The sequence below is a fragment of the Suncus etruscus genome, chromosome 10 (assembly GCF_024139225.1).
Source record: "Suncus etruscus isolate mSunEtr1 chromosome 10, mSunEtr1.pri.cur, whole genome shotgun sequence".
In the NCBI taxonomy this organism is placed as follows: domain Eukaryota; kingdom Metazoa; phylum Chordata; class Mammalia; order Eulipotyphla; family Soricidae; genus Suncus; species Suncus etruscus.
The window spans coordinates 76,535,809-76,554,607 of record NC_064857.1 but is presented as its reverse complement, the minus strand read 5'-3'; the positions used below and the strand labels follow the sequence as shown (position 1 = coordinate 76,554,607).

General features: G+C 35.2%; 1 protein-coding gene across 1 annotated transcript in view; it reads left to right on the top strand.

The window, feature by feature from the left end:
* The window catches only part of LOC126020221 (netrin receptor DCC-like), a 223,320-nt gene that overhangs the window by 144,048 nt on the left and 60,473 nt on the right, over positions 1 to 18,799 (top strand). The window contains exons 6-8 of the mRNA XM_049781675.1: positions 6,613 to 6,708; positions 10,649 to 10,881; positions 16,704 to 16,842. Of these exons, the coding sequence (XP_049637632.1) occupies positions 6,613 to 6,708; positions 10,649 to 10,881; positions 16,704 to 16,842 (468 nt within the window). The remainder of the gene's footprint in view (positions 1 to 6,612; positions 6,709 to 10,648; positions 10,882 to 16,703; positions 16,843 to 18,799) is intronic.

The following is an 18,799-nucleotide window of genomic DNA, read 5'->3' as shown; positions in this document are numbered from 1 at the left end:
TTCATTGAACAAGTCTCTGGACAACAAGACAACCAAAACTTCTCTTTTTTATGCATACCTCAAATTTATAACCCCAATGTACTTACATTTTCTTATGATCATAAAAAAATACTAACTCAGAGTTAATTCCTTATCCATGGATAGATGACATTTTGAGGTGTCATTTGAAGTTCTTAAGTATTTCTTAAGCTCTCATAATCCTATGAAATTGGTGAAGGGAAAAGAAGGTTTTGTAGACTTGTGGAGCTATATTTGACCATGATCAAGGGATACTCCCCAAATACTGACTGGGGTCACTCTCTCCTGGTCATGCTCAGTGTCCATGATAGAATCCAGTTCTCCCATGTGCAAAGCATGTACTCTAGCCCACTGAGTCTTTTACATGGATGGTCCTTAATATGATATATTTAATAGGAAATGTTGGCCAAACAATGAGGAAAACCTGATCAATCATAGGAAATCTGTGGTTCACTCAAAGAAAAATAATTAAAAATAAAAATTTTACCATAAGAATATATAATTAAATGTAATTTAATTACAGGAGATTCATATGATAAAACACTACTCAATCTTCCTTTTCGGGGCAATTGACAAAAATGTAAATCTGCAACATTTCAGCAAATCAAAAATAAATTTACTGTTACAATTGTCATTAAGCGTGTTCCTGAACAATGAGGTCTGACCATAATTAATGATTAATTCATTTGGAATTCATTATGGTAATATTAAATGTGTTTGACTCATTTGATGCTTCTGTAGAGAGACCAATTCTAGGCTATTCTTTTGTAATTTACGGGTTTTAAGGTTTGAGAGCTCTGAGCATGTGCAAGATATAGCTCCACATTGCCCTCCTGTGGTGAAGTTAAAAATGACACTTTTTCAGGGGTGAAAGGGGAACCTTCCTTTGCTCCCCATTCTCTTACCGAATCTTTCCCCTCAATTCACTCTCAAGCAAGATGTCTCGGCCACACTTTAAAAGAATATTAAAGAAAATGATCAAACTACTAACTGACCACAGGGATATACCAAAATAGCCAAGAGGTTTCCAGCACTCCTAGCTCTCTGTGATATTAAAAAAATAGAGAGAGAGAGAGAAAGAAAAATAAAAGAGAGACCATACGTATATACATCTCAGGTTGAGATGTAAATGAATCACTAAGATACAAAAATGTGTCTGGGATACTCTTAAGCCATTTATAACAATTGCAAATCTTGACTTTTCCATAACAAAATCATTACCTCTTTTTATATTTAAGAATGAATTCCCTAAGATGCATGCCGCGAAGTAGTTAGAATTTGTGAATGCTCAGTGTGAAATTTTTTAACCAACTTGTAAAAATAACCATTTGTTAATGACAGAATTAGGGATTCTGTTAACATACCCTAACTAGACCCAGACTGGGAGAAGTCACAATTACCTAGATAATAGTCACTTAATGGTGATAGACAAGAGTCAGAAACGGAAATCACTTCTATAAAGGAACAGAGACAGATTGCCGACTTCTGCTTGTGAGGCAACCTCCAGATCAGATTGATGTGAAATTGTCATTCAGACTGGGGGCGGGAGGGGGAAGAACCATGAAAATGAACCTGATCATGAAGGTGACTTCCTTCTCTCTATCTGTCTCTGTCTGTCTGCTGTCTCTCTAATTTCTCTCCTTGGATTTGTGTTTTAAATGATACATTGCACATTCCAGAAGCCTGGAAGCACTAATGAGTGAGGCATTTATAGAGTGTGATGTCTCAGAGTTTTGTATAAAAGGGGAAAGCTGGCACCCAGGAGAGAGAAGTGAGGCTGAAATTAGAGTTTCCTGAGCCACATAGTCAATCACCCCCAAACTGCAATCCAAAGTGGAGGGTGAACAGAGAAGACCTCGACTCAATTGCCTTGTAATCAAGCTAGTCCAAGCAATCAGGGTTTTTGTTTGTTTTTTGTTTGTTTGTTTGTTTGTTTTTTATCTTCACCCTCCTCACCACAGAGAAAGGTTTCTAATTGGCTGCTGTTGATCTAGGCTAAGTGAGTGAAAACTAATCATTCAATTTTCTATATATGGCTAGGTGAGTATTCATTCATGATAATGAGCTTTTAGACTGGACGTCCTGGGTTTGGATTCAGTTCAGAGAGATGCTTTGTTTTGTCAATGCATTTATTTTGTTTGTTTAAATTACTTGCCACCATGGAAAAATTTGGGGATTTCATATAAAATCTGGATTCAGGAGAAAAAAATTCTGACAACTCTGGAACTGCCTTTCATATACTTCTAACATCATGGAGCTAAATGGTGGCTTAATCCTTAATTAAATTACTGTCAAGAACCTGATGGCCCTATTTTCTCTTGTATACCACGACAATTTAACTTGCTTACATTTTATAGAGTTTGATGTAATGAAAAAACATACATAGTATGTTCTGTGGATAACGTATTTGATGTCAAATTGAATATTTTTCTTAGTCATTCATTATAAGCATGAATTTTTCTGAGCAGAAAATGATTTTGTGGTTTTTTTTTTGTTGATCTACTTAATTATATCTTCAACATCTCTATATTTTCTCTAGCATAATTGCTAAACATTATCGAACTTCTCCCTTAAAATCCTACCCAGGTGCTCAAATTGTGGAGCCCTGCTCATACCTGCCTAGAAGACATAGATGACCTAAGTCTCACTAAAGTTTTAGACCTCTAAACTCATGCAGCATTCATAAGTTTTATCCTGAACATTTTCTATCTAATTTTATGTATTTTTCATCGTTTTTACTGACCAGAATTGTGATTATAGCTTGACTAAAAAGCCATCTATTACAAATACGGTTATTTCTCCAAAAACATTTAGTATTTGTTCATCGATTATGCTCTTATTAATAATCTACATATGACAAGATACATTTCAATATGCATAAATATTCCCCCTTGTAAGGGAAGTAATTTGCTCAATAAAAGCCTTTTGACTACATCAAATATAGGTGAATTTGATTCTGCATGCTATATTGTGGTTCTTAAATCATTGTGGTTTGGAAAGTCATTTACATTTGGCACTAATATAGAGTTCACATAAAAGTTTCCTGAAGAAAATCCTGCTAATAAATTTTCAAAGAACAGTGCTGGAGATAAATTAACTCATTTTAAAAGCTTTTTTATTGTAAAATAAAAATCACATATAGAAAATCATGGCAATAGATGCATAGTTTAATGAGTTATGGAGGTGTTGGAGTTGAACTTCTTTCTTTGCTTTATTTCCTGCAAATTAACATGAAAATACTGGGACCTGACAAGACTAACTAGGTTGCATTTTTTTTTATTTCTTTTTTTTTTCCCTCAGGAGGTACATGATGTCTATATGTTTCTATTTTTTCTTGACAGTCCTGAATGCTTAATGCCAGAAACTCTTTATTCTTTAGGACTACAAAACAGCTAATATTTGACTTCTATCATTTAGTTTTTTTAGATGGTATAATATAAGAAAATGTCTCCCTTCTTATTCTATTTGATGACATACTGGTAGAGTTTATTCAAATAAAATATGATAAATATTTGATTTTCATTTTCAAGATGTTAACTTGATTTTCTGTTCAACTTCAGTAGTGTGCTACTCTTATTCTTCTTTAAAAATTATCCTTAAGCATTCACATAGATGTTGGGTTTCAATTTATTGCAACTCATAATCATAGCTCAGGTTATCCTCATCCTTGGTCTGTGAAAATCAGTTCTTAGTCTTTCATCACTTCCTTAGTCAAGATATTTCATACTCACTTGATGCTTTTCCTGTCCCAGACCAGAAATTAATCGGATCTTTAAGAAACTCTTTGTGGTGTTTGCTTGTTTCTAATGTGAAATATTTGGCAAAAATCCCATTCTATGTCCTAGGGATTCTTATTGTTATTGACACATAGTCTGTCAATTTAGTTTTCAGTAGACAGAGCAGTTTAAATGAGTTTAGGCACATAAGACTATATTCAATTTATTTTACTGTTGTTTGTCCTTCCACTGACACCGAGACCTGACTCTCAACAATATAATGGCTTAATTTAGCCTTAAATAATTCAAGTCTGTCATGGCCATGTTTGTGTGATCTCATATTAATCAAATAATAATAATAATAATGATGAAAGTGGAGATATCATGGTTAATATTAATATTTGGGCATTTATTTTTGTATTATTATATATATTATTCTAATATATATATATTATAGTAGATTCAACTGATAATTTATCTGATAATTGTACTGTAGCTATAATATCAGAACATTTAGATATTGTAGTTTAAAATCTTTCCCCTTTAACCCTGATTTAGCTTTAGTACATTACTTTTGTTATTCAGCACTTAGCCATTAGATTGATATCTCTCCCTGGTCATTTTGAATGTACAAAGCTCATATTCTTGTAGCTCTTGGGATCAGGGGAACAATATTTTCTGATTGCTTTCAAGATAATAATAGTTTGGTTGGGCTCTTTATATTTAAAGTCAACTTTTGTTGACTCTAAAATCCTTGAAAAATCGCATTTTATTACTTCAAGCCTCATATAAATCACTCCAATTTCTTCTGGCATAAAGTGTTGCTGCCCAAAAGCCTAATAATTACCTAGTTTTCTACCATCTAAGTCATGTAATTTTTCTATAGGAATGCCAAAAACTTTTCAAGTCAGCAAAATTATCTTAAATTACTTTTTTTGAGAAAAGGCTATATTCTGATCTCTTTCTTTGATGTTCTTCCTCAAGGACAATTATTCTTTGTTTGGTTGATTGGTTTTGAGTCATTATTGGCTTAAACCTTACTACTGGCTCTGTGCTTTGTTGTCACTCCTGGTGATGCTCAGGTGACAGTATGGGGTACTGAAGACTGAAATTGGGTTGGCTGTGTGCAGGACAAACACCTTATCCACTGTTATTTTTCTGGCCATTTAAAGATAACTATGAATCTGTCTGATCAGTGAACCTTATCTAATATTTGTCCTTTTCTGAATTGTTTTTCTTCTTATTTTTCTTTCATTTCTATTCTCCTTGGTTTATACATTTATCCACTTACCTTTGATTGTCAAAGTTAGTGTTTTGCCTATAAATGGACCTTTCTTTAGTTAGGCCATTTTTTATACTACCATAACTCTGATTTATATTGAACTTTCATACCTGGCCTTTTATTTTCTTAATGTTTTTCAGCTTATTTTGTACTAGTAATTTGCATGATATTTATATTTTTTTCTTGTATTATCTTTTTTGGCATATTTTTGCATAAGGAATAACATTTTCCTTTTTTATTTTGAAAAAAAAGAAATAACCCTAATAGATTGTTGCTAATTCCTTTCATGTGAATTGTTTTCTTGCAATAACAATTGCTTTTTAGAGCATACCAACTCCCTTTTTAATTTTGTTTGTTTGTTTGTTTTTAGTTTTTTTATTTTGGGACCACACCCGGTGACGCTCAGGGGTTACTCCTGACTATGCGCTCAGAAATCACACCTGGCTTGGGGGACCATATGGGATGCTGGGGGATCCAACAGCGGTCCTACATAGGCTAGCACTGGCAAGGTAGACACCTTACCTCTAGTGCCACCACGCCAGCCTCAAATATACTAGAGGCGTGTTTTTTGTCTGTTTGTTTGTTTGTTTTGGGCCACACCCGTTTGATGCTAAGGGGTTAGTCCTGGCTAAGTGCTCAGAAATTGCCCCTGGCTTGGGGGACCATATGGGACACCGGGGGGATCAAACTGCGGTCCTTCCCTGGCTAGCGCTTGCAAGGCAGACACCTTACCTCTAATGCCACCTCACCGGCCCCACTTCCTAGTTTTTTGTTTGTTGTTTTGGTTTGATTTTTACCAAAGCATATCATACCATATAGATTCTGCAGTTCTAATCTGTCCCTGCTCCTGTTTTCATTGGAGTCCCTTAACTAAGTTTGAATATTCCCAGAGAGTTGTAAACAAACGCAGATCAACATGGGCCAGTAGAAATGAGTGACGATGTGGTGTGTAAAATAAAACTGTTTGCCTATCCAGTGGGCTACCCCTGATTTTCATTAACCATCACATAGCTTCCTTACTTCCCATGGCCATCCTCCTTTATTCTGATCTGAAATTACCATTTTGTTTCTATTGTCTACTGTCTTTCTTTTTTATTGTTAGTAAAACTTATTTCTTATAGTTTTTCCTCAATGTGAGCCTGTCCTAAAAATGAAATATTGCAGATCATCAAAATGTTCTACTGCTTTTGCTAAGTATTGCCCAATAGTTAATGTAAAATCAGATTTTAGATCGAATGTCTCTTAGTTCTCTTAAATAGATGCAGATGACACAGAGACCCAAAAGTTGCTAGTGGTTTTTCCTCATCCACTTGTGTTAAGATGGTGGGTTTACTGTCACATCTTATTTTGTTGCAAATGTCCAAGTACTTCATTTTTTTCTGTTTAATCATTCTTCAAGTTAATGTGGAGACTTAGGCAGATCAAAAAATTGTTTTTCTATCATTGCCATCTTCTTCCCAGAATGAAACATGCTCATTTTTTAAACAAGCATTTACTTAATAGATTATATTAAATTTGATTTCAGGAAGATGTTTACTCTGAATATTTCAGCACACTAAACAAATCAGTTCATATTCTTTCTGTTTTTTTCTCCAGAGTCAAGCTCCCATTATGTAATCTCCCTAAAAGCTTTTAACAATGCAGGAGAAGGAGTTCCTCTTTATGAGAGTGCCACCACCAGATCAATCACAGGTAAGCAAAGACTGTTCATCCTCTGTGACAACTCAAGCCAAGGCTTGAGTTAAGATGAGAAGAATATCATCTTTAAAAGCAAAATAAGGGGCCAGAGAGATAGCACAGTGTTAGGGCGTTTGTCTTGCAAGCAACCAACCCAGGACCACCGATGGTGGTTCAAATCCCAGCATCCCATATTGTCCCCCAAGACTGCCAGGAGCGATTTCTGAGTGCAGAGCCAAGAGTAACCCTTAGTGCTGCTGGGGATGACCCCCCAAAAACAACAAAAAAAGGCAAAATAAGACAAAAATAAGACCAAAATGGAAACTGTGTGAGCATTGGCTGACAAGGATTTTCACTTTCCTTAAGTCTCATATCCAGCCAGGATCAATACAAAAACAAACAAACAAACAAACAAAACTAGCAGGTTCTTTGATCATGCCTGTGCCTGCTATCATTTCCATTGACTAGTCTTTATTTTTTTCTTTTATGCTTAAAACTTTTATTAAAACAGTGACTGATAGTGATCATGCCACATAGAATCATACTATGGCTGGTCTTTTAATTGTCTTGTTTTCTCACCCAAACCAGAGTCTGTCAAATACAAACAAAACAAAACAAAACAAGAACTTTGTATTGAACCAGGGACAATTTGCTTAGAAGAACACTTTGGAGGTCTTATCCATGTCTTTCTTTTAGCTTATGTTTGCCCTTTTTAATTCGAAGCAAATTGCATTAACAAATACTGTATTTAAAATACTGTGAACCATAAAATGTTTTATTTCCCTGGTATGATTAATATTGATGAATCCAATAAATAAAATGACACCAAAAGCTGGAAGTTTCATAAAGAAATTCTTTATTGAAGAAAAAACAAATTTAGAGAAGAAATGATGAAAGCAATGCTTTTCAAAGACTCTTGCTGAATTTGGAAGACTTATTTTTATTGTGTTTCCCTACATCACAGAGAACAAAAGTCAAATAAATGGAATCAAACATTACAGTTCTGGCAGAAGTTCTTTCAGTAAATGTGTCATTGTGCCACACAGAAAACTGTCTCAGCTTCCGCTGAGTATTCTCAAAAGCAGGTCTGGAAGAGCAAATATAAAACAAGAGACAACAGCTATACCAGTAGCAGGCTAACTCCTTGCTACATGCAGTTGCTCAGGTTCCTGTGTTCTGGAGTCTTGTCTCATTTTCACAAAGTCAGTCTGAAAACTGGAAGAGACTTTCCCAGGTCAACATGGCAGTAAAACAGCTTCATTTCCACTGTAAAACTTTTTATTTTATATTTTTTGCAAAAGCAAGGCTGTTTAATTGTAGAGAAGGAAAGAAAGCAGGGAAATAATAAAGCGAGTTGGTTGCTTGGTTGTTTGGGATTTTGGGAAGGCCTATTTTATCAGAGTATTCATAAACTCTATTCCAGATGTAAAACTTATTTTTAAAAATCTCACTGCACTGAAAACGCATAGACCCTGATTAAAGTATCTAATGGAAATGAAAAATACTTGTCTTATTTTGCTTTTTTGATTATACTATCCTTAGAGAAAAAGCTAATTAGCAATATATGAAGCAAATATGCATTTAGGACAGTGATGACTATAACTATTCAATAGAATATTCTGCCTTGTTGCAAATGCCCTGTCTCTGTATTATTCAATATAGCTGATCATTGAGCACTTGAAATTGGCCAGTACACCCAAAGATGCTATTTTTGAATTAAATCAATTTATATTTTCCATGTAACTAGTGGCTATTTTACAGCAAAGCTCGAAAGGAGGTGGCAAAGCAAATGACAAGCCAAACTTAAAATTTATTCCTTAAAATAGATAAGGGTAGATAGTTTGATCATTTTTAGTCCATCAATAAATACCAGCCAACAGCTTGGAACCTGAGAGACAAGTTTTGTAAAAATTCTTAAGATGTGGAGGATTTGCCAAGTAACTCAATAGATCATGAAATTTTTTTCTTCTAAAATATACAAATAAAAATATATACAAATATATTGAATGTATATTCCCGAGTCTTAAAATAAAAACACACCTTTGCAAACTTCTAATGGATGGGATGTAGTGAAAGGCTACAAAGCTATTATTTACCTGCAAAACTAAAACTAAGCCAAAGAACAATAAGTAGGATCATTTAATAATGAATGAATCCAAAGGGTCTTTGTAATTTATACAGGACCCTGGTGCATACAACCTTCTTTCAAATCAGCTAAAAATATAAACAAGTGCATGGTGGCAGGTCTTTGGCTACCAGATGGATGTTGGGATCCTCCTGGAGGTGGCAGCATCTTCAGTCCCTGTTTATCCTTTCATAAATTCATTTGGGTTTCAAGAAGCCATAATAAAAAGACACATCAAAGGAAATGCGGAATGCCTGGGCTCTGTCATAAAATTTTAAACACACATTTTTCTCTTCTTCTTCTTTTTTTTTTTTTGCTTTTCTTTTGTTCTTTTTTTGTTTTGTTTTCAGATTTTAAATTTTACTCCAAAGACTACAACCCAGTAAACTAATAAATAATTCATTAGAAAACAGAATGATGAGTAGGGGCTAGGCATTTGAAATGCAGTGGACAAAGTGAAGCAATCATCAAAATCCAGTCAGCAGCTGCTGCACTTGGTGCCCGGCTGTTTAAATATATAAATTCTATGTGGAGACTGCTTCCAATAGTCAACTGTTAGTAGGTCTCTTCTCCCCAGACAATAACAGAGACCCAGCATGGAGAGCCTTGCTGTTATTTTTGTTTATTTTATTGATGAGAGTCTCTTATTAGACAAACAATTTAAAGGTAAAGAATATTAAGTGCAAATTTTTAAGTCTAAAATAAAAGACTCAAAACCTGGACTATCACCAAAGCCTGAAAATAAGCTCTTGATATTAATAGCTCAGTATATAAAGCATGACCTTTGAGAGCATTTTCTAGAAACACATGGCTTTATACAGATGTGATTGTGTTAGGTCTAGAGGTAGTTCCTTTTGTTTCATTATCTACAAACACAATCATTCACCAAACTTGAAATTTTACAGCAAGGAAAGTAAAATATAAGCTTGACCTAAAATGTCTAAAGGGGGGGGGGGGGGCTTAGAGATAGTAAAGTGAGTAAGAGGCTTGCCTTTTCCCTTGTCAATCAAGGTTTGATTCCTGGCATCTCATATGACAGTCCACTGAGACCTCCCAGGACTGATCCCTGATGCAGAGTGAGGAGTACTACAACTTTAGTGGTTCAGAAACAAGTAAACAAACACGAAATCTAAATATGTAGCTAATTACTCTGAGGATTTGAATGACATATATACTTCAGATATACACCAGTAAGTCATCATGAAGCCATGCGAGCCTGGTGGATCTGTCGAGTGCAGACAGCTGTATAAAACTGCAGATCGCAGAGCTCCTGGGTCTTTATCGTTTCTTTCTTTTGCCTAAACAACGTGTATTCAGTTAGAAACTAACCAACAATGAAAGCATTAGAGAAATGTACCCAGTTGGAGATAGAAGAAGAAACAAGGTACATGGAAAGCAGATACCAATACATGACACATTCACTTCCTTTACAGGAGAACATGCAAACCTGACACCTTTTTTTCACTCCTTTGTCTACTTACATAACCAAAAGATTCTACATTAGATCTTTTAATAAGCCACGTGGGAGCTTCTAAAAAGAAATACTTTTTTTTTTTTGAATGTTGACCTATATGTAACAGCCAAATTGCTAAAACCACTTATGGAAAAATATTCAAGTCATAGAAAATTATGATTTTTGTAAAATAGAAACGAGTTTGAATGAGTTTTCCAATGGAATTAATTGAATCTTTCTGTTCTTCTTATGTTCCCTTTCATCATTATTGCCATGCATTTAACTCATTGTGATGTGTGACCACTGATGTTTATTTTTTTAACTCGTTTATTTACATACTTATTTGTTTGTTTCATTTGATGGGTTTCTTAACCCAGATCCCACTGACCCGGTTGATTATTATCCTTTGCTTGATGATTTCCCCACCTCTGTCCCAGACGTCTCCACCCCCATGCTCCCACCAGTAGGTGTACAGGCTGTGGCTCTTACCCATGATGCCGTGAGAGTCAGCTGGGCAGACAACTCTGTCCCTAAGAACCAAAAAACATCTGATGTGCGACTGTACACTGTCCGGTGGAGGACCAGCTTTTCCGCGAATGCAAAATACAAGGTGAACCTCTCATTGGTAATATGGCCTTTCACTGAACTCTCGTTTGTTTAATACTTTGTTGTAAATGTTTCCTGTCTTGCCGTGAGTCATCTGGCTGCCGTGACACTAAATTGAAAAAACGAGTATTTTAATAGCTCCGTGTCTAAAATTAGCACAGGAATAATCGTGCCTTAGGAAATAATTCTGAGGGAAGGTAGAGAAAAATCAAGAGCTGTAAAATGTTCTTCGAATTCCAACAGATGCTGAGTTTGTGTAAATAATTTGATTCTGTACCAGAAAATGCCATTCCCCTTAGAAAATAGCAGGGTTCACATTCATTTTCTGGATAGATAGATTTTTGGTGTCTTTATTTTAATTTGGAAGCTAGATTGATGCCCAAGGCATTCCTATTAATACTGCAAGTCTTTCTGAGACTACGACAGGGCACACATAAATTGGAGATATTTTAAATATCTTTAGAATGCTTTCAAAGCCATTAGTATCTTCTTTTATATTTAGCTGCAAGCAACTTTGTGTGGTAAAGAAAACCCACAATGGAGAGTTCCTTTAAATTAAAATGAATTAGACAGACACCTTGTCTAATAACTGAGTTATCCTACAACCACATAAGAGCACTTTAGGGATAGCTATATAAGATGTTGACATTATCACTTTCAAATCTTTACCGGCCTATTCCTAATTTCATAAGTTTATGCTAACCTCAGTAGTGTCTATTCCTTCCTAAGACTTCTATCACATTAGCACATGTAAAAAATAAGTACACTAACATAGACAAAAATGACAATATGAATACATGATTATCATGTTCCTACTACTACTTACTGAGAAGTATGTAAGATTTAAACACAGTCTAGTTGTTTGTACTTAAACTCGTATGTATCATTTTGGAATTAATTTTATATACAGTTCCATAGATATAGTTCAAAGATATAGTTCTTAAGGCTTCATAAGCTTTCTTTTTACAAGATGGTAAAAAGAAGATAGTGTTGACGATAAGATCGTAAATGTTCTTAACAACCAAGATATTTAATAGTTTTTTTTCCTGTAAACTGACCTACCCCAAACCCTTTTTATCCTGTATCTTTATCACTCATTTTATTTGTGTCATGTTCAAAGAAAATTAGGATTGTTTGTACTTTAGTCAGTGTTTTTGCTACCAAGCTGCCATTTCACTTAATTCAAGTTCAAGTTAGTAGTGAAATGAGACAATGAGACATCACCTTTGCCACTTCTTCTAATCTTTTTTTTTTTTTTTTGTTTTTGGGCCACCCCCAATGACACTCAGAGGCTATGCACTCAGAAATCACTCCTGGCTTGGGGGACCATATGGGACCCTGGGGGATCGAACCTTGGTCTGTCCTAGGTTAGCATGTACAAGGAAAAAGCCCTACTGCTTGCACCACTGTGCCGGCCCTTCACTTTTGCCACTTCTAACTCTAACATCCTGAGACAAAATAAAATCCAAGCAAAATCTTTAATTCTACCTTTATCTTCTGTAATCATGCTATATCTGTAATAGTTTTATTTCACATTTAAGTAGCATAACATTCATATCTCATTATAAATTAGTTTTTGGTTAAAACCATTTAAAACAAATTTTTTTTTTTTTTTAGAAATTTTGCTTTGTTAGTTCTAGTTTTTGAGAAAAACTCTCCATGGTGGCCGGTGAGGTGGCACTAGAGGTAAAGTGTCTGCCTTGCAAGCGCTAGCCAAGAAAGGACCATGGTTCGATTCCCGGGCATCCCATGTGGTTCCCCCAAACCAGGGGCAATTTCTGAGTGCTTAGCCAGGAGTAACCCCTGATCATCAAACAGGTGTGGCTTGAAAAACCAAAAAAGAAGAAAAAAATTGGGGGCCGGAGAGATAGCATGGAGGTAAGGCATTTGCCTTTCATGCAGAAGGTCATCAGTTTGAATCCCAGCATCCCATATGGTCCCGTGTGCTTGCCAGGAGCAATTTCTGAGCTTGGAGCCAGGAGTGACCCCTGAGCACTGCCGGATGAGACCCAAAAACCACAAAAAAAATTTAAAAAAAGAAAAACTCTTCATGAAATTCAAATTGAATTATTGATATGAGATATGCTATAAGTATCCTATCCATCTCCTTATAATATTTTATTTAAGACTCAACAGAACTGCAAGTAAAGTTAACATTATTATATAAGACAATCGGTGAAATAATCACTGAAACATATGAGAATATAAGAATATTAAAAATAGGAGAATAGTAAACAAAAATAACAATCATATACAGATTGACAAATTTTAAGTTTACTTTAAAAACTAGCTTAACATTTTTGTGCTCATAACCCCAGTATTTAGCAGATAAATTTATTTTATTAAAAGGCCAATGGTACTTTTGGTATGATAAATGCTCTGAAGAACAATGATCATTCTCCAGATATGTTTGCATTCCAGATTTCTTGAGACAATTATTTTTTCAGTGAAAAAGCTATTACAGCAGACTCAGAATTACTGGACTTTGCCAAAAATTTCTGTAAAATCAGTCAACTCAAAAACTAGTTCTAAAAACGAGTGTCCAATTTCTCTTCAGGATTGTGCTTTGATAATTGAAAGAAAGACTCTAATAGTCTCTCACCCTTTCATCTTACCTGACCTAAAGTTTTTTCAAGTGTCACACATATAAAGAGTTCAAGAATTACTTTTGCTGTCTTGTCATGTTAATTTGGTCAATCCCATTTTTCTTACATAAGTGATTGACAAATTATTTCTGCTATAAAATAATGTATACTATGAAGCTAGTTAAGTCCATATACTAATATCTCTCTGAAGATAAAGGTATTAGTAGTATCTGTACCTTTATATGTATATATGCTTATGTATATGCATATATATACATACAATTCCATATTTGGATCAAAGAGATGGCTCAAAAAGATAGGATGCATATTTTGCATATAAAAGAACATTATTCATTACCAGGCACTGCATGGTTGCCTTGTACCAATCTGGAAGTAGCCTCTTAGCCCAACTGGTTAAGTCTCAATACAAACAAAAAATTCACTAGTAATATAGACTAGAACTCAGATAACATAAAAGTATAATCCAAGGGGTTTTTTTGCACAATATTCTTCTACTTCATTTATTCCTATAAAAACTATGTTCAAGAAATTTATATTGGAGTCAGGGAGAATGCATGGAGGTAGGGCATTTGCCTTGCGTGCAGAAGGACAGTGGTTCAAATCCCGGCATCCTATATGGTCCCCAAGCCTGCCAGGAGTGATTTCTGATCATAGAGCCAGGAGTACCCCATGAGCGCTGCCAGGTCTGACCCAGCAACCAGAAAAAAGAAAAGAAATTTATATTTTGATCAAAACTCTCTGTTGATGGTCCTAATTAAATAGTGGCATTTATTTTTTAACATTTTCCATGATTAAATGAGTATTTTTTTATAAATTTACATTTCAAAACTGCATGTACTAATTATGGGCTAATTTTACATAATACAGTTTGGAAATTACAGAAGATAAGTAAGTCATATAAGACTAATTATACACAGGCTGGAGAGATCGCATAGAGGTAGGGCATTTGCCTTGCATGCAGAAGGATGGTGGTTCATGGCATTCCATGTGGTCCCCCGAGCCTGCGAGGGCGATTTCTGAGTGTAGAGCCAGGAGTAACTCCTGAGTGCTGACAGATGTGACCCAAAAACCGAAAGAAAAAAAAAAAAAAAGACTACTCATACAAAGCTCGTTTGCAGCCCTCATGATACAACTCAAAAATATTTAATATAATACTTAAGTAATCACACTGGATAATGTATGAAATGCTACACCTATCATTTAATTAATCTTTACTTATGAAAAGATTCTATATTTTGTACTTGAAAAAACACAGGTTAGTGCTATGGTTATGTTTTATAGATGAAGAAACCAAGGCTCAGAAATATAGTATTTCACTATGTTATGATTATTAAAATAACTAAAATGAATTTTTTTCCACGGATTGAAGAGATAGTATAAAGGGTTATGTATTGTCTGTGCAAATGCTTGACCTAGGTTCAATCCCCAGAATTACCTAAGCACCAACCAGGAGTGGATTAAGTACGGAAAATAGAGCCAGGGATAAGCTCTGAATACCACTGGGTGTGCAACATTCTCCAAAAAAGAAAACCGTATTTATAGTATTCATAGTACTCACGCATATCATTCTAAAACATACATACAATATAGGTTATTAGCTCCCCCAAATCAATAGTGTACAAGTTCAAAGAGACTAATTTTCTCAAAACATGATCTTTACCTCCTAGATAAAACTATTTTCTCATTGTTCCATTCTCTTCCTTATTTTCTACATCCAAGGCATAGAAATATTCATGGTAGCAAAGGAGGGCAAGATTGGGCAAGTTATTTATCAGTATGTCAGATACAGCTGCCCATTTTATATTTTATTTGATGGAATTCCATCTTCCTGAGCGTACAAATTATTTTCACTTTTATTTAGGGCACATATTTAAAAAAAAAGAGGTTCAGAGAGATGTTTATGAGTTCATCATTTTAATAGGCTGGATGAGCACATCGTCAAAATGTCATTAGTGCAGTTAAATATTTATTTGGTTTTGTAGTGAAATGGAGGGTTTTCATGCTATAAGCTAAGAAGGATTCATGATAGAATAAAAAAGATAGACCACACTAGAAAAGTAAGAGAGGAAAGAGATACAATATGAGTGGAAATAAAAAGATATTTCCTTGATTTTTTAAAAGTCATAGACATATAGCAAGTGTAATAAAATTCAAAGTAAAAGTAAATACGTAAATTTGAAGGCAAATCGACATCTAAGTAGCAGTTATAAATTTATCGTTATAAGATGCATGAGTTGCCTTAATATTCCTAGATAATATAAAAACATGCATTAATCTGTGAGATTAAGTTGCTTCTTCTTTATTACTATTTTAGTCTGTAAAGTAAACAATAAAGATAATTTACTTTCTAATAAAATATCTTTAATATGCTATTTAAAAGAAAAGTGGATGTGGAAGATAAAGCATTCAGGGGTAATGCAATCCTTTGTTTCCTGATTAACTGTTTTTGTGGCCTTACTTAAATGTGTTTAATATGAAGAGTGCACAAAGAAAGAGAAGTGTCTTTATCTGTTTGCTTTTTAACAGCTGAATAGATTCTGTAATCCCTAAAATTCAGGACTTAAAAGTCTTTTATGAAAACCTGATCAACAGGGGCCCAAACATAATTTCTCAAGGGACGGATCACATATATGAGGTTCCAACCTCTTCAGCACCATGTTTCCTCACCAGCAGCACTGGCTGTAGTTCTGCTGACCTGTAGCACTGAAAATGGGACCCCCTTAAAACACATTAAATTAAATTCAAATAAAGCATCACAAACAGTAGGATTCTCAATATGAACTTTTCACCACTAGAAGAAAATGCTGAGAATCTGTATAATATATGTCACATTAAAAACTCTGAGAAAGAAAGCTCTATTATTAGAAATAAATTGAGGTTAAAGTCAGTATAGATAATCTTAAAAAAAAAAAGAATTGACAGAAGGAAGTGCAATTATTGCTGTTGCTGTGGTTATTGCCTTCCTTGGGCAAATCTATCAGCTAGCTGCCCCCTTTAAACAACATAATTCCTGATGTTTATCAATTGTGTCTTGGATGGACAATCAGCACATGTAAACTGGTTAACAGTAAAGAAGTAGAGTCAGAGCACAGTCCTGACACATCTGTGTGGAAATGGACTCCAGTTTTGCTGTATGAATTGATCTTCATTTTGAATACTTTTCTTACCAAGTGAATAGAATTTATTATTATTTTCCTCTGCTTCTTTCCCACTGTTGTAGTCAGAAGACACAACATCTTTGAGTTACACAGCCACAGGCCTCAAGCCCAACACAATGTATGAGTTCTCAGTCATGGTCACGAAGAACAGAAGATCAAGTACTTGGAGCATGACTGCACATGCCACCACCTATGAAGCAGGTAGGTCCAAACAGGCAAGTTTCACATGTTCTATTTTGTATATTTGGTGAGGGTGTTTCCTGGGATCTGTAGACGTGGAAACAGGTGTGTACAGTAATCTCTAAATTATATATCATTCTATGACAAGTTATTATAGAGTCCATAGCATTTTGAGTTAAATTTTTTGGGGGGTTAACACCTAGCTATGGTTAATTCTCACTTCTTGCACTGTGCTTAAGGATTATCCCTAGTGTTACTCAAGAGCCAGATACGATGCTGGGAATTGAATTCCACTTGGATTACTATCTCTTTGTTCCTCCATAACATTTTTTAAATAATATTTATTTGGATCAAAGTGAATTACAAGTATTTCACAGTTATATTTAAGGTACATAGTGACAAAGAATTAGGGCCATTACCACCACTGGTATTGTCCTCCCTCCACCCCTGTTCCCAGCCTGCATCCCATACCTTACCCCTTAGCCCCCATGGACTGCTAGTATAAAAGTTCCCCTTTGTGTAGATTGGGTATCGATTCTGATGTTGTTGACTTTGAGTTTGGTGTTTAAGTCTGATCACTTTTATTTCCACTCAATGTTCATACTACTGGTTGCTCCTGGTACCATCCATTTTCCCCTCAATTTATGAGGGAGAACAAGTTGATTTAAGTTCTGTGATTCTGTTGGAAAAAGAAAAAAAAGAAGAGAAGAGAAAAAAAAAGAAAAAATGCTGGGGGAATCTGTCTGGAGGCTATAAATTTCAATTCAGAAGAAGAAAGAAAAAATATAGAAAAGGAAAAACAAAAATAATCAAAAAATTAAACAAAAAAAAAAGCAATGACAACAAAACACAACAGGAGCAACAAATAAATCATCGCCAAAACCACAACCACAAGAAAGAAAAGAAAAAAATTAAGGGCTGGTGTGGCAAGGCTTTGTGGAGTTTGTTTGTTTGTTTGTTTGGTTGGTTGTTTTGATTGGTTGGTTTTTGGATAGGCACAATAAGTATTGGGAAAGTTGGAAGGAATTCTCTTGGCCTAGGAGGAACAGAGTTTCTCCACCCTTGAAGCATACAATCATGGGAGTAACAATGGGCTCCATACATGCTCATTCTCAAATCTCAAGGTCTTTTTATGGTGCCAGGAAACTTCCTGCTCAGTTGTTAATGACAAAATCAGTCTTCTGTAGCTAGAGATCTTGGTATTTCAATGGGTCAACAAAGAGGACAATGAAGAGGAATGAGCTTGTTATGATTCTAGAAGATCTGTTCCATCGCGCTACTTGTAGTCAGTTTTCTGTAATTAGTGATCTTGGTTTTGCACTCTATCCTAGGTCAAAGTCTAGGATAGAGTCCCTCCTTATGGCTCCAGAAGTTCTGCTTAATCATGGTAGTTAAAGTCAGAACTCTGGGATTAAAGGTCTTGGTTTTTGTACAAATCCTAGGCCGAAGCATAGTCTGGGATCTTTCTTATTGGTCCCAGGAAAACTTCTGCCCAGTCGAGGTTATCAGTCTGTCTTCTGTAATTAGTGATCTTTGTTTTTGAACAGATCAAAGATGAAATCAGAAGACACGCCATCCTCCATAACATTTTAAAATATATTATTCTGCCCATTTTAGAAAATAAGAGTATGGGTTCCTAGGGAATGAAGTAACCAGGGCAATTAACTCAGGGGATTTGAATATGTCTTTAAAATATGTTTTTTAAAAGGTAGCAAACCGGGGCCAGAGAGATAGCTTGGAGGTAATGCGTTTGTCTTGCATGCAGAAGGATGGTGATTCGAATCCCAGAATCCCATATGGTCCCCCGAGCCTGCCAGGAGAGATTTCTGAGCATAGAGCAGGAGTAGCCAACACCTGAGCGCTGCCGGGTGTGACTCAAAAACCAAAAAAAAAAAAAAAAAAAGATAGCAAATCCCTGATTTAATGTCACTATGTACCTGAAATACTACTGTGAATGATTTGTAATCCACTTTGGTCA